This window comes from Cydia pomonella, chromosome 22 (assembly GCF_033807575.1).
Source record: "Cydia pomonella isolate Wapato2018A chromosome 22, ilCydPomo1, whole genome shotgun sequence".
Classification (NCBI taxonomy): domain Eukaryota; kingdom Metazoa; phylum Arthropoda; class Insecta; order Lepidoptera; family Tortricidae; genus Cydia; species Cydia pomonella.
Genome location: NC_084724.1, coordinates 8,027,578 through 8,045,225, shown reverse-complemented (window position 1 = coordinate 8,045,225; position 17,648 = coordinate 8,027,578). Strand labels below are relative to the sequence as shown.

General features: G+C 36.1%; 1 protein-coding gene across 3 annotated transcripts in view; it reads right to left on the bottom strand.

Annotated features, from left to right (window-relative positions):
- LOC133530162 (transcription factor AP-2-epsilon) overlaps nt 1–17,648 on the bottom strand; it is a 77,459-nt gene that overhangs the window by 44,661 nt on the left and 15,150 nt on the right. Inside the window, exon 2 of one of the 3 annotated variants that reach the window (XM_061868020.1) lies at nt 12,407–12,514. The exons of 1 other annotated variant lie outside the window; for it this stretch is intronic. In XM_061868020.1, the coding sequence (XP_061724004.1) occupies nt 12,407–12,466 (60 nt within the window). In that variant the 5' untranslated portion in view covers nt 12,467–12,514. The remainder of the gene's footprint in view (nt 1–12,406; nt 12,515–17,648) is intronic. One more of the 3 variants, XM_061868019.1, reaches the window with a different exon arrangement.

Genomic DNA, 17,648 nt, shown 5'->3' with positions numbered 1-17,648 from the left:
ATCAATAAAATGTATAAAAACTTACGCTTGCTAATATTTTTATTGTGAGATTGATGACGATAAGTTCTCATAGTCTAGCTGAAAAGTTACTATTACTATGGTACCTACCTATCTAAAACCTAATTTTATTTCTATTTTATTTCTATTTTATTTCTACTTTATTTATTTTTATTGTTTAGTTGTATTGTGTTGTAGTGACAGCACAATACAAGTAAAAAATATTCGCATCGCTCAAAAGTTCAAAACCGGTGCTAACGTAATTTTCGGGGTTAAATTGTGGTCATTTTGTATTATCTATTCTATGTTCTTAACTTTGGGACGAAAACATAAAACTTTCGCTAAGCATTTATCTTTATATCTTTTAATTATCGTTCGATTGGCTAATTTACTACCTTTACTACCAAAGTTTCTTCTTTTGACTCAAAATCAGTAGATCAAAGTACAGATCAGTTGGACAAATTCGGGATATAAGAACTGATTGACTGCCGATAGCCGTTAAGTTTACAGTACCTATAGAATGACACTTAATACGTTCTAATAAAGTTTACTATTGCGTGTTTTAAGTATTAACCTTTCGTATGTGTGTGGGTCAAAAATCGTGGTTTTAAACCTCAGTAGTGCCGGATAGAGCAGAAACAAATTTCTTGGAAAAAATGCAAAAAAATTACTAAATTTTCTGACAGCATCCTTACAATACACAGACAAGAAGTACCAATTAGGTACCATACGTTCTTATGAATAAATAATAATTGAATTGAATTGACGTAATATGTGTATGGTATAATAATTGAATTGAATTGACGTCATACATGATTTACAAAAAAAACGTATTAAGTGGATTCAAAATCTAAAAGTTCTGTGATCCTTCTTCTCTTTCTGTCCTCTTAACTGTTTCTCAAATTACAGCAAATAAAGCTGTTTGAGATAAGCACCCGTGGCATTATAAACATACGTATTTATGGGTGTAAATGGGTGTAATTGTGTAATAAAGCGCTTGGGCGATATTTCGGTGTTTCTCACGATCTTATTTCACGCGTTTTTTGATTTTATTGAACAAATGTTTATGTTATGAAATAAAAGTAAGTATGTATATAAAATGTTCGTTGACATATTTGGGGTGAACTGGATGATCAAACCTTTCTCCGCATCGAGTTGTGATAACTATTTTCAAAAATTTCTGGTATGAGAACAGTAGCGGGTTTTAGGCTAAGGTATTCAAGCCCCCAAAAATCATTGAAGTCCCTCTATTAATAAAATATTGAATTAGGGGAAGGGGCTAAGGGGCAAAACACACATCTATGTGTACCTATAATATCAGATCCTGAATTCCTGACTTGATTATGGGAACATCTGTGAAGTTATACCTACCCTTAATAACTATTAAAAAAACCCTACGCATTATGCCCAATAAATAATGTTATGCCAAAAAATGCCTTACATCATTTTGGAAAAGAGCTGATATTCTTCAAACTGCTGGATCGATTTTTATCAAACATAGTTAAGAACTACCGCAAGGAAACTCGCTTTCACGTAAAAGAAACCGCATCGAAATCGGTCCATCCGTTGGAGAGCTACGATGCCACAGACAGACATATAGACAGACATTGGCGTCAAATAGGTATATAACATTCTCTTTTTACGTCACGGAATAAAATAGTACATTACGATAGAAGTGCGAAAGGAAGGAAATTCGCACATGTATTGTACAACTTTTTACAGTACATATTATGGCTCTTCAATTTTTCGACATACGCACGTACTTATAGTGTTAGTTACCGCACTAGGGCGGTAAATTAGCGCCATATGTTCCACACTAGTACATTACGATACAAGTGTGAAAACTAGGAAACTCGCACGTGTATTGTACAACGTTTTACAGTACAAATGGCCCTTTTAATTTTCGACATACGCACGTATAGTGCTAGTTACCGCACTAGGGCGGTAAATTGGCGCCATATGTACCGTAATAGTACATTACGATACAAGTGCGAAAAATAGGAAAATTCAAAACGAGTGGCGATAAATTAAAACACGACCGAAGGGAGTGTTTTAAATCGGCACGAGTTGCGAATTACCTATTCGCACATGTATCGTACAACGTTTTACAGTACATATGGCCCTTTAAATGTTCGACACAGTAACGTAATATGCTAATTTTCACACTAGTGCGGTAAAGTAGCACCATATGTACTGTAAAATAACAAAGATACCGACGAATCGAAAATTTAAAAAGCTACATGTATGTATACTATCGCCGTCGCACACCAATACGCGACGCGCGGTTGATAAATTGACATTTTCTTAACTACATCCACGGTGCTCCGAGCCGACATTTTATGTGAATTCGGCGGTGTCATTACCGGCAAAGGGTAAAGGGTACAGGAAATCGGACACGGCGCAGGTGTTAAAAGTAAGAGTGCAGTTTTGGTTGAGGGTTCTGGCTGAAGAAATTGCTGACGGAATAAATGTATTTTTCTCAATAATGTGCCTCTGTAGATATAATACCGGGGAGCTCTTTAACTTACAAAATACTACAACGCGAGCTGTTTAGTCTTTTACCCATTGCATTAAATATTTGCCGATATTTGTAGTTTACAGTAAGGGCAATGTATGGAGCCAAAAACCAAGAAATGAGATGATGAGATGGTATTTCTATGTACGTCATTTCGTTCTATGGACATCAAACGGAATATCATTGCATTAGGGCTAAGATGGTCGACTCTTTATCATTTGTCACCATGTCTGTCACGTTCTAAAAAGTATGTAAGCGCGAAAGTGACAGGTGACGGGCAAAAATGGAACAATGATGCCACTGCAGGACTGGACATACGCTCTCGGGTATTTATCTGGTAGTTACCCATCTCTAGCCACCATCAAGAAGGCTCAGACTTTTACCGTTTACTAATTGTCTGATCATTTCTGGGTAAATGTCTCATGCAATTCAAATCGAATATTATGTAATTTTTTCAAATGTTTTCTGATGTTGTATTACCTTCTCAAAAGCTTTTGAAAAACTTGGTAAAGTACGCAGTATTCGTGCGTCGGCGACCCACAAATTGTAACCTTTGAGCGCCGACCGCACTTCTTGTTTTTACGTTGCTTTGAGATTTTGAGATTCTGTACAACCGACTGAAGGGATACCTACTCTTAAATTAAAAACAAAATGTTCTGTTACCTACCTACATACCCATTTATAGTAATGCTAGGAAGAATAAAAATGGCCCGGGTAAAAATTCACGTCATAAATATTTACTTTGAATTTAATTAAAATTTATTAGAATTTTAAAATTTTTGAATAATTTTGTGTTTCACTCGGAGGCAAAGTTTGTTGGAGTGACGGAAGTTGATTTTAACCCTTTAAACCCTCGCAACACACAAGATTCCACTTCTCGAACGCTCGTGGTTCAATTTGGAACTTCGGGTATCATCAATATTAGCACGAGCGGTTAAACAACAACATTGCCTCTTTGTGAAACAAATAACTATTTTCTTCTGAATATTTGTACCATCGCCCACACTGTTAACTGCCCATCGGTGGACCTTATTACAAAAGGCATAAGGTCCATCGATGGACAGCAAAGAGTGTTGCTGTTTGTACAGTACAGTGTAGGTCATTCCTACTTTGTGCGTTGTACGTTACAATATTGGGTACAGTTTTACAGCAAGTAAACCTATGTTGCTGACAAAGACAACTGCAGCGTTTTGATCTTAGTTAGTTGCCGGAGCGACACAACCTTAGTTTCCAGCCGGGTCAAACATATTTTAGAAAAAGGTCACTTCTGTGGACAATAGGTACAATAAAAGTTAACGACTCTGGTACATTATAATATCCTGTTTCTCTTATTTGAGCCTCAAGTACTGAACAAATGTATCCCGCCCGTAAAGGTGATTATCTTCATTTTACGGGGTCTACAGGAAAGACGAAATGACGGAAACGAGTTGAGAATACTATAAAATGTACATGATCCATAACTTATCTAAAACTAATCGATTTATAAGCGCCTTAAGAGGAAAGTGGAGGAACCGCGTGACATCGCCTTTTCATACAAACGTAGTCCCCATTTTCCTCTCTGGATATTAACATTATTGAAAACATTTTGACACAATTTGATGTAGTTGGATCATAGCTATGATATAACGGTCGGGCCGTTTGATATTTATCGATTTTTACTTTTAAACAATTGTATGAAACCTGTTTTTCGCTCGTAACTCTTATAATATAGAAAAAATTAAAAAAAATAAAACGGTCGGGCATAGCTATGATTAAAATACATAAAATTGTGTAAAAATATTTTCCATTATGCCAATATCATTTTTGGACCCGGGTACGTCCTTAAACTACGTCCAAAAGAGAGGTATGGGCACTGTGAATGTCATCTCGCTTTGTGTGGTAGGGCACAGCCAGTGGATGTCATTCCAGATCTAGAGCAGAGTTCATTTAGGGAAGTTCCTCCACCTTACAGAAAACAGCAGCCAAATAACACTAGACCCTACTCATAGTGTTGTGTTCCTGCCAGTGAGTAAGGTTGCCAGAGCTCAATGAGGGGGGGCGGGTTTAGGGTCGGCAACGCGCATGTAACTCCTCTGGAGTTGCAGGCGTACATAGGCTACGGAGGCTGCTTACCATCAGGCGGGCCGTATGCTTGTTTGCCACCGACGTAGTATTAAAAAAAAATATCCAGGGAGGAAAATGAGGACCACGTTTGTATGGAGAATCGGACGTCCTCTTCCCTCAATTTGTACATACTCGTTAAAAATTCAAGCAGATTTCACACAGTTATCGACTTTCAGTCTAGGCTTAACTAGCGATTAACTAGCAAATCGCTACATACGTTTTAGCATTCTAATTTATATTTGATTGTGAGTGCAATTATTTCGCGTTTGACTTCATTGCAAAAAACTTCGGGCATATTATCACAGCGAATCTGTTTTGAAACAGTTATGTCCAATGTTGGGTAAAAGATTAGATAAAATCTTTTTCTTATTGGTAAATGATTGAAATCTCTATACAGAAAAAAAGCTTGTGTCACAAATGAGATTGGTAACTCAGAATGATTTAGTGTAGGAGGAGATATAGCCAATTAAAAAAAAGTTGCACATGTCACCGAGGCGATGTAACATTTTGCTGTTTAAAAGTTCCACACACTTGAAATAGACATACTGTACCCCTAGTGTAAATTTAGTCGATAGCGAAACGTGACGTACGCGTTTGCGTTAAGTCTCATTTTGTATGGGTTTTTGAACAGCGCGCCAAGCGGGACGTTTTGGAAAGTCAAAAATCTCATACAAAATGACACTTAACGCAAACGCGTACGTAACGTTTCGCTGTCGAAAATATTTACACTAGGGGTACTGAACGAAATTTTGTTTACAAACAGTATACATAATGGATATAGACAGTGGTTACTGTAAACTAGCTTAAATCTACAATAGACCCCTGAGGCAATACCAAGGATGCTAGCGGCATTTCCTAGTTGTATCGCAATGCTGATACGTTGTGCGAGGAAGCCGCCAGCTCTTCGGTCACAAGATTTCTGCAAAAAAACTTGTGCGCGCTGGGACCCCATGGACCTAGAGTTTCAACGCCAAATGGTACTCTCTACCAAGGCTCTTCTATTTAGGTGTATACATTATATACGCGTTAGAAAATATTCCAAGGTTTAGCGAGCCAGGAATGTCACTAGCTCTTTAAAACAATGTAGAATCGCGTCCATTGTGAGTTGGCTTTAATGTGATCTGTCTGTAGTCTGTACTGCAATTGCAATGTCTTATAGTTCAAGTTACCTACAGTAAAACTAAACGCTTTTCCTTTTCGACTTTTAATCGTATTAGTTTAGCTTGAAATATATCCAAGCAAGTAACATTTTCGTGTAACTACATACCGCCAACCGGGGTGAATGGGGATAGCGGGGGTGGATAGGGATAAAACCTTGAATGATATTTACCTGACATTTTCTTAAAAACTGCCCACTAAAATTGTATCATACAATAGTTATTTAGGCAACAAGAGAGGAAAGTTGGTTTTTCTTGCGAGTGTTGATTTTGAGTCCCTCGCTACGCTCAAGATTTTAACTTATAATAACTCGCTTCGCTCGTGATTCAATTATACACTCTTTCGCTTACTCCGGGACTCAAAAACACGAGATGTAAAATAACTTTGCTCTCGTGTGACACATACAACTTTTCACCTCAGCAGTGAAAACATATTAAAGTTAAAAAATTCAACATCAAGTAAAGTTAACCACATTTATTTACATTCATGAATGAAAGGCATCATCATTATGACGAAAGCTTGTCTCACTCACTGGAGTGACGAAAGTAGGCTTGTTCGAGCTGCTGAGGTGAAAAATCTTATTTTCAATCGCATGATACAATTTGTTTGGGCAGTTTTTAAAAAATTATCAGGCAAATCTCACGGTCCGATTCGAACTTTAAGATACGTCAAACATTTTCTAAAGATACGAGGATTAGATATATCAGCGTTTCTTCAGATAAAAACGTCACCATTGACACTCCAGGGCCGTCATTTCATCCCTATTCATCCCGGTTGACAGTACCTTTTTACGTAATGAGATCTGTTCTCGATCTCTTACATTATTATGTGTTAACCAACTTGTACCCACACATTAAGAAGTCGAACCTGATATTACAGGTTTTAATTAGTACTTACATCATCTTGCCCATTCTGTACATATCCATTTTCATTGCTAACGAGGTCTCCTATAGTTTTGTTCTCGCCCTGTACCGCATAGTCATCAGTTAACAAACCCTCGTTCACTTCTTTTTCTAAATTATTCTTAAACTCATTTTCAGGTTGCCTCAGTTCAAGTCTAATAGTCTTGTCTTTATCTAATTCTATATTTATATCAGTTGTTATTTTATCTATAAAGTCTTCGTTAGCTTTTCTTTTTAAGTTTGTATCTAATTTGATGCTGTTATTGTTGGTAAATTTATCAGACATTTTGTCCAAATCGTAATGTCTTTTTCTTTTGTCGTCGTTTAGAATGTCGTCGACCAATCCGCCAGTCATCGTAGCTTCGTCGGTTTTGGTCATGTTGGCGAACTAATTGGTCATATTGTTGAATCTATGCCGCCATTGTCGGTTTAGCGCGATATAAGTCATCTGCAGATCATTATCTCTAAGATGACCGCTTTAAAGGTCCAGTTCACCCTGACCTCTGGGCTCGGAACTAAAGTACCTTCAAAATCGATTAGTGTGAGGTCTACTTATCTGGGCACGTTGCATTGTTACCGCACCGTTGGGCAACTATCGTGAACTTTTACACGATTATTGTTCCGCCATTACCTTTCGTATGAGAATTCTATTTTCTTTAGATCGATGATTTGTTTCCCATCTCACTCTTTCACGTAGTTGCGTTTCGTTTTTACAATAAATAATTTTGTTTACCTTGCACCGTTATTGGTTTACGGTGCATCTCACGTCCAATATGTGATTAGGCGCTTTGATTGATTTCAAACCGTAATTCGTTTTCAAATCCAATAAAAAAAAGTTTAACACACACTAAAATTACGACAGGTAACAAATTATATGGAACAAATATGAACAACTTTTTTCTAAATGCAAAAACAAGACGCGAAAAATCCACAATAATATCACAACAAAATGGCCGATTGACGATCAGCTGATTTTATTTTTTAAACGTTATTTTCCCGCGCGTTTTTATTTTTTAAATCTCGAACGCGGCCGCCGGCGGGCGCTCGCGGCTATCACATGCCATGGCAAAGGTGCTGCGAGTACAAGACGAGATGTGAGATGAAACGAAAAAGTGGCACAATTGACTGGCTGAGATGGTTGTGAACGATAAGTCCGCCTGAGTTGTATAACCTACTGTGATAAAACATAGTTAATTATTTAAGATCAATCTTATATTTTGCTGTGCATTGTAGAATTTGTGACTTAGGAACCTACATAATTTTAACTTGTAACAATTAAGTTTAGGCTAAGGTATGGTTCGCGAACTATTTGAAACAGTATGAACGTCAATTTTTAGCTAAATATTTTTTGACAAACCAGCATGATGATCGATTACGAAATTACGAATAGATGTTAAGTTTGACTCTACGCCATATCAACTAAAGTAATAATAATGCATATAAACTACATATATATGAAAGATAGGCATCTCAGATACCTATTTAATAATTAAAGAACCGAATGGTGTGTGTTAAAATAAAGAAAAGCTTCGAGCTTTCATGCCGCATCTGACACCTCTACATATACTACAGCCAAAAGCTTCCTCGTACAGCGGCGAATCTATAATATTGTTTCTTTCATATCCAGTTTGTATGCGCGCGTGTGGGTGTATGTGTGCGTGTGTGTGTATCGGATGGAATTGAACTTTTTTAATGAGCCCGAGTTAAGGAAAGTGACGAAGCCTTTGATTGATGTCGTATTATGCCAGAATTGCATTTGGGAAGTTTTATTAAAACCGGGCCCATTATTACTATACTATACAAAAACTAAAAACCGGACAAGTGCGAGTCGGACTCGCCCACCGAGGGTTCCGTACTTTTTAGTATTTGTTGTTACAGCGGCAACAGAAATACATCATCTGTGAAAATTTCAACTTGACTCGTGACAGAAGGACGGACGTCTTAGTAATTGGGTGCCGTTTTACCCTTTGGGTACGGAACCCTAAAAAGGAAATAAAATGTTATAGGTACTTAGGTATAAGTATTATCTACATACTAATTAGTTAAAAATAAAAATCTTATGATAATTGTCGGGATCTAGATTCAAAAACCGGCTAATTGCGAGTCAGAGTCGCGACTCATAATAATAAAAAATGGAAAAACAATCAAACAAAAGGGCATAGCTGTTGTTGATATACACCAAACATTGTCAAAATATAATCAATAAAATCAAATAAAAAGAAAAACAAAATTTATTTATTTCAGACCAGCAGCGATCCATATTTTCTTAGTAACATTTTAAACAATACTAAGTCCACCTACGGGCTCTTCTATACGTTGGCCCAGCGCAGGCCAGTCCAAGGGACGCATTTATGCGTTAGAGGGAGTAAGTGATATTGCTATCTCATTCCACCGCATAGCTGCGTCGCTCTTGTCTACGTGACAGCGTGATAAAACGGAGTCCGTCACTTTCTATCCCGCGATGTGAAAAAGTGACAGTTATTTTATCACGTGGATAAAACCATCCATAATCCGTCTGCAGTATACCCAATATTCAGGGAGGAATAAGTTTTTGGCAAAATATACATTTTTCGTACAAGCTTTTGTCGCTGACTGTACTTTTCTTCAGGAAACTAATACTCATCGAGATAGTTCTAAAAACCCCAGACATAATTAGGTTGTGTTGTTTCATCACAGAGTTCCTATGGCCACCTCCTGTCTCCATCATCAGATCAGCTCAATGGTACCATAATATCACTCGACTTATGTTTGCAAATTTTCAGCTCATTCGGGAATCGGGTCAAATTTAGCTTCCAAGATTTGACCCACAATAATTAAAGCTCGACCAGAAATATATGATCATTGTCAAGAGGGCGCTGTTATTCTCACGTATAGAATGACAGTTCAGTTTAGTATGAAAAATTTAGTTCCAATGAAATTCCGCAATATGGCGCGTGATCATATATTACTGGTCAGGCTTTAACAAAGTTACATACTAACAGAGCAAGTTAAATAAAAGCTTGTAAAATGGGCTACGTTTGTCAGTATCAAGGGTTGTCCACTTTAGGCTTAAAATTCTCAAGTTCTAGTAAAAAAATGATAAAGAACAGCCTCTACTTTTATTAACTTACAAAATGTATAGTAAACACCCCTATAATGGAACAGGCACCAGTAATGGGATGGTATAGATAAATCCTGTAAAACAAGTTTTTACCATCAGTTTTTAATCGCTGGCAACATTTTACCATAAATGAGAGCCAATGAGCTGCTTAAGATATTTGTTAGTTTGAAAAAAAATTGCGCCATATAAATCCCATGACTGGAGCAAAAAAACATAGTTTTAATTGGTTAATAATATTAAAACCAATTGAAGTAGCTTTCATTACATACATAGAAAGCATAAAGGATGAATTGGACATTCAACTTTTAAAGCATAAAGCGGTAGAAATTTTACAGATGTCAATGAAATATCAAAAATAGTCAATTTTTTCTCTTAAATGTCCCACGATTGGTGCCTTTAACATATGTATGCAAATTTTCAGCTAAATCGGAAAGCGGGAAGGGGGTCAAATTAACAAAGTTACATACTAACAGGGCAAGTTAAATAAAAGCTTGTAAAATGGGCTACGTTTGTCTGTTTCAAGGGTTGTCACTTTCGTCTTAAAATTCTCAACTTCTCGTAAAAAAATTTGGTTAAAAACATTTTCCACTTTTATTAGCTTACAAAATGTATAAGAACGTGTCATTGACGGCGCCTTGACTCGTATTGCCTTGTTATTAAAGGTTAGATTTGACAAATCTGCGCGTCATCGTGAATAACACGATTGACACGACAGGTGGTAAAGATTCTTATAATGGACACGTTAACCGTAAACCCGCAACTCAAGTAGCGAATAGGTAGATATCTAATCGTAGCTATCGTAGGTAATCGAATCGTAGACATTAAGACCCAGTACGTTTATGTTCTTCTCTCACTCTCCCTGAGCATAAGTGTGAGCGAGATGAAAGTACGTGCCAGGGAAAGCGGATACAATGTTTTTTTTTTTGTACGATTAAACAAATAAAAAAGTAATCGATACTTTCCCTCAAACTCCTTCCCTCAAATTTTCATATTTTTAGCTTTTGTGCATAATTTGTTACATTTTAAAGTTAATTTTAGACTTACCTGTGATTTTTTGAAAGTTCAGGATTCGAACCAATACAGTCCCTCGAGAAAGGCCTCAAGATTGCTAATTAGATTTATGGCAGCAGTATTGCGATCCAAAAAACCGCTAAGACTTTTAAAAACTCCGTTTTATTAGCCCATTGCACCTTAACTATACTTTTACAATGGTAGCAATGACGACGCGTCAAAAATATTAACTAATAAGCTGAAGTTAACTTGGCTTTTCTTTCTTCACGAGTTCTATAGTTCGAAAGTTAGTCAAGTCGATGGGAATTAAGTTCTATAGACGACCAGCATTAGGCGCCACTGAAAATTAGTACTTACAACATGCAACAGAACAACTGTATTTTTTTAAGGTCATTGCCTTAGACTAGAATGCTATAAATTTGCTTAGGTTTGGGCACAAGAATGAATAAGTACCGAACCAAACTTTCGGGTCAAGTCTGGCGAGCTGTTGACATGTCAAGTTGGTACTCCAAGAGTCAATAGTTCATTGGATAGAAAACAGTTAAGTATGTGTGGGAGGAAGAGGTCTCTGTGCTTAATACAATTATATTATATGGTTATACTATATTATCAAAACAAAATAAAGAAATAAATATCAAAGTTACTAAATCAGACTACATTGAATTTAATTGACATTAAAGGACATGTTGCGCCATCTTTATTTTAGTAAACGAACTAAATAAAATTTTAATCGCTGTGCCATCTACCGTTGCGTAGCGTAACTCCGAGAGCGCGCAAGCAATACATGCCATTCGCATAATGAAAGTTTTACTCAGACACGGCTAGATGGCGCTGTTATTAAATGTAAACTCGGGAAGAATGCTTATCTTATACCTTTAAATGAGCAATTCTTGTATATATATTTCTGTGATCTCGGAAAGGGCTCTAACGATTTCGCTGAAATTTGGTATATGGGGGTTTTTGGGGGTATACAATCTATCTTCCAATGTCAATATACATAATGGATATATACAGATGATTACTATAACTAGCTTATATCTAAAATAGGCCCTATCTAGATTAGTCTTATGTTTGGGAAAACGCGTGTTTTCGAGTTTTCATGCGTTTTTCTTTCGGCGCAGAATATGGTCGCTAATTTCGTAACGCCGGCCACTGTCTGTCTGGTCCTGCGGGTTAAGACGCGGACTGCTAAACGAGTGTAACGGGTTCGAATCTCGCCCTGTGACTAATTTTTTTTTTTTTTATATGTTCAAGTTTATATATAATTTTTTAATTTTTATTGTTTTAGACAAGTTTAATTTAGTAAAAAAATGTAGTTAAGATTATCACCTATACACCACCATATTACAATAAATAGTTATAACCGAGCAAAGCTCGGTCGCCCAGGTACTGTATAATAATAGACAAAAACTAATGTTTTGTTCCTTTTAGCATATATTATTTTAATGCCTCCTCTTAATTATATTTTTTATACATTAGCCTTTTTTGTTTATAAATGCTAATTATGCATACGCAAAACATACTAAAAACAAGATTTAACTAATAACATTTTGTGAATGGTCTTTAGTCATCTAGCGGCGAGTAGTGAAACTAAATTAAAAACTGGTACACAATTCTTACCCAGGTGGCGCTACTGTCATTAGACACTGCTTGGAATGTAGGAACACAACGGAAAGTCATTTTGATATTATTCTAGTAGTCTACTTGTGGTTTCTTCTCACAGCTTACCTAGAACAAAACAAAACACTTACTTAGTGATCATTGTAAATAAATAAAACATCATATATTGAGATTTCTTTAAAATTTCAGAGAGATACTTTAGATTAGAATGACCCTTATTCATAAAACTTAACAAGCTTCAATTAGTAAATTTATGTTTTAGTTCGTTGTTAGGCTTTATACATTTAAAATTTAAAATTGCACATGTAATTATTATAAGCTGTTGTAATCCTGAATAAAAAAAAATGGCCTCCATCAAATCTATGATGATTTTGCCAATGTCAAGTGCGGTTGGTCAGTAGTAGCTTTTAAGTGTGCTCGTAGATCATGACGTTGTTCGGTAGTTGCTTTTAGTAAAGAGATAGCTGGACTTTACTAAAAACCACGATGGATTACCAAGGTTGAGTAAAATATGGATAAACGCGTTTTACGCATTTCAAGATTAGTTTTTCATTAGGTGCACACTTCCACGCTAGTTCACTGCATAATAAGCTGTCAATATTTATACTTTAAGCAACATTAATGAGCAAAACACTAAAAATATTCTCGAGACGTCTTCGCCATCTTAAATCTGAGCTGATTTATAGCTAATTTTTTTTATCACATTCCAAGTTTGTCAAATCATCCAGACGTTGTCAATTTTGGTGTCAAACAACTAATATGTCCGGATTTCCGGTTGAACTTCAAAATTAAAATAAATAAACAATAGTTATTTGTTTTACAAGGGGTATAGTTGTTGTTAAACTTCTCGTGCTAATATTGATACCCGAGCAAGCGAAGGGCAAAAAAGGACAGAAAATAATCTAAAGAATAATAATAATTCAGCCTATATGCGTCCCACTGCTGGGCACAGGCCTCCTCTCATGCGGCTTGGGCTATAGTCCCCATGCTGGCCCAATGCGGATTGGGGACTTCACATACACCTTCGAATTTCTTTGCAGATGTATGCAGGTTTCCTCACGATGGTTTCCTTCACCGAATAGCTAATGGTAAATATGTATAAAATGATATTTCGTACATAAGTTCCGAAAAACTCATTGGTAAGGCCAGGGTTTGAACTCGCGAACTCCGGATTGAAAGTCTGACGTCATATCCACTCGGCCACCACCATCTCCACAACCTAAATACACTTTATTAAAACGAGTCACATTGTATGGCTATTTCCAAAGAGAATTTGAAATAGAGGTGGATTGTCAAAGAAAACAGTAAATCTATTGCCATCTTTCGACACATTATTAAAACTTTTAGAACGGTATTTGACTTTGATCCTTATTCTTTAACTGATGTGTTAAATTTGTTAAAATTCAAAAAGTGGCGCCATCTAATAGAGCATAGGCCATAGGTTATGGATGGCGCCATCGCTCGAAATCCACCACAATCCACTTCTATTTCAAATTCTCTTTGCTATTTGTATTATTTGTAATAATGTCAATTACACTATTTTCATTGCTCTGTAGTATATTCAGAAATTTACTAGTTCAAATTGAATGTCTGTTACGAAACTTCTCTCAACGTTCACGAAAGTTGAATAATCCAATAATATTGATTTATAGACGTACGCCTCGACAAGATAATTCGCCAATGATTGCCAATCAGACAATATAGTACCTGATTGCTTTGAAAAGATTAACATTGCTTGAATACCTCGGGAATTTACGAGTATTATCAGTCTGTCAAGCTATTTACGTCAGTAGAAAAAAGCGGCAAATTAAAAAAATTTAGGCGGGAAGGGTCGTCCCATAGATAATTTGAAGTTCGCGCTTTTTTCAATCGACAAAGTTGTTTGACCAGGGGCGGTATTATGGTTCCATTTTTATTACTTGTCACTGTGCCCGTCACTTTCGCGCTTACATACTTGTTAGAACGTGACAGCTATGGTGACAAATGATAGGTAAAGAGCCGACCATCTTAGCCCTACAGCTCTAGATGTGGTCTTAGGCGGCTATCATATTGATGCGGTCATAAGCCGCCTTAAAATTGCGACAAAATAAAATATTAATTTATGTATTTTTACATTATACTAATCATAAATAAATATTACTAAAAAAAGCCATTTCTAGGGGTATACTCATAGTCCATTATTAGTAATTAGTTAGTAATTTACGTAAGAGTTAGACCAAGATAAGTTAGCAGGGATTTTGATAGCCCAGCCTGTGCAAGTGTTAAGTAAACGTCATCATTTCATAGAAGTTTGACGTTTAAAATAACATCTGGGCTGCCAAAATCGCTGCCAACTTATCTTGGTCTGACTCTTGGCACTGTAGATGCTAGCAGTATTATTTTATACAAAAAAACAAGTGCCAATGGTGCCCTAGGGTTCCATTTTGCTGAGTGTTCATCGACTCATATGCTGTCAGAAACAACGTCGTTTGTCATTATAACTTTACCTGAACCCGAAATTTCAAACTTTTTTAAAACCAAAAAGACCATAGACCATAAAAAACTAATGAATCATCCAGATATTCAAAGTGAACTTTTCGCATCTGACTTGACGTCCACAGATTCAAAATGATCCTAGGCGTGGAGCGCGGGCTCGTGCCAAGCCCGCGGCTACGCTCACGTACAACTTTTTTATTGACCAACTTACAGAAAAAAAAAAAAACACTTGCGCTAACCAATTTTAAACTTTAACTTACACCATATAAGGTACGGTTTTAAGTGGTACTAGTTTTTTTTTCTTAAAGTCGATTTTGGTGCACTGACGGCGAGATTTTATGCTTCATTGTAGAGCTCGAGTTAACAGCACTTACTGAGCGATAAATCATTTTAGAATGTTAAAAGAAAGCGTAATATAACAATTATCCGTAAAATTCCAACAGCAATACGTATGGTGTTTGTATTCAGTCAAGGACTGTCGTTTTCGTAAATAGCTCTTTGTTATACACTGCGTGAAACATACGTGAAACGAAGCATAAAGAGAAGGAAAGTGACACGTTGAACGTAACTTTTTGTCCCCATCGTATGTAGGGTCGGAAAGTAAGCGAAATTTTCTAGACGCTTTAAATTTTTTTTTAAAGTTTCACATTTGTACTGTACCGTCCTATTAGAAAAATAACGTGAAGTAAGCAGACCCCAACCGTATATAGGTAATCAAATAGATTAAATAAAATTTCCCAGTTTTGATGATAGCATGGCGTTCAATACCTAGCATGTCTAATGTGATGTGAACCATAATTAGTCTCTTCGTACCAAAAAGGTCATATGCGAAGACAACCCCTATTTAATGTACACCCTTTAATGCACAAGCACCTAATAACAGCGTAAAGGTACAGTAATTGCTGGGTAAGTCCGTTTTTGTGATCATCAGGATCACGCATGCTCAGCCATTCGGTCCAATAATAATAAAAGTTATATTTCAAAATTGTACTGTTATATTTTAAGATTTACTTTAGGTACTTAAGAAAATTTGATATAGAGTCAGACCAACCTAAGTTGGCAGCGGTTGCACTTGCACTGTCTGGGCTGTCAAAACATGGTCAAAACCGCTGCCAACTTATCTTGGTCTGATTCTATTAGCTTTTGCAAAAACGGCAGCTGGTAACTGCCTTGACATTAGATTTAAAGTGTTTTTAAACTTTATATAAGACGATGAAAAGTGGCTAAACATATAGTTTGGCAAGCCATTCTCGTCAGTAGAAAATGGCGGCAAATTTAAAAAGTTTAGGCGAGAATGGGTAACCATTTCCATTGAAAATTGGAAGTTTGCGCCATTTTCTACTAACAAAGTGGGTTTGCCAGAGAGATCATATATTTCAAAATAAATGTAATTAACCGATGTAAATCGGTAATAATAATAATTTGCAGGAGTTTTACGAAACTGATCGCATCGCTCGATTTGACATAAGGGGTCTCAAAAATAATCAAGGCTGACCGTGCTCCTCTAAAAACTTCCGTAATTAGTCTGTTGATTTCTAAGCACAATCACAGAGTGTGAGGAGCGTTACAGTTTTGTTAAGTAGATAGACGGTTTGCAATATTACCTACTACGAAATTAGAAATTATTCGTAAGGAATGTGTTTCAATAATTCTTCAAAATTGACTCATAAAGTCAAATTTGGTTTCCATTATGCATCCAAAACATACGAATATTAATTGGCTTAATCTTAACATTCTTTCGAAAAAACGGAAGTCGTTTAAACGCTTCACTTTGAAAAGATACTAAATCCAATAAAACTATTAAATGAAAATGCTTTCTATATCTACGCGGTAGTGTTTCTTTTCAAAGTCGAGTTCGCGAATGCGTATTAAAAATTGGTAGCCTGTTGATTTCAACATTCCATGCTCGAGTTCTCTTTTTAAATTCGGGTGGTTTAACAGCCAGTGATTTGTTTTCTTTTTTTTAACTGGCCAGTAGTTTGGATTTGGAATTTTCATTAGGGATGTTATTACAATTTTTAATAATCTTTGACATATTTTTTAGAAAATTGGAATTCCCAGAAAAATGTCTACGGCTCTGTTTGGTTAATGTAATTTTGAGTGTTGTCAGGTTACAGCACCGTAACTACCCAAAATTAGGGGTAATTTTAGAATAACAAATCTGAATAAATTATTGTATTCGAGGTGAAATGAGATGCAGCACGTAGGTAATTTGGTGTGTAAAGTACTACTTATTACTAATAAAGCACAAAATGTGAAAATGCATTTCATTTTAATATATTACTGCTAGTAATGAACAGAAATGTAAGAATTGGTAGTGTCCATAAAAATTAAAACTATTGTTTTCGATATAGTTATTCCAAAAATGTTACTTATCTATAGAATAAGTTTCCCGTTTAAAGTTACCAAAATAGAAAATGCGTAAGTTAGTTACATATGCCAGTTTTATTTATAGAACGGTTTTTGACACTGACATTAAGTAACCCATTGTCTTGAACCATCTAGTTTAAGCAGTAACGGTGATAGCATCTACATCACATTTGACATGCCAAGCCCTATTCTTAAACGCTTTAAAGACATTATTAATATTTTAATCACCCACAAATCACGTGGCAAGAGCGTTGTCGAAACACTCTCGAGGGGCGTGGTCGCGTGATGGATGCCGGTGGATGCCCGAGATTGAATGTCCAGCTTTAATAACACACACTTAACACTTACACACAAATATATTAAAGTAAACTCTACAGCTATAAAAATAGAGGTGTCT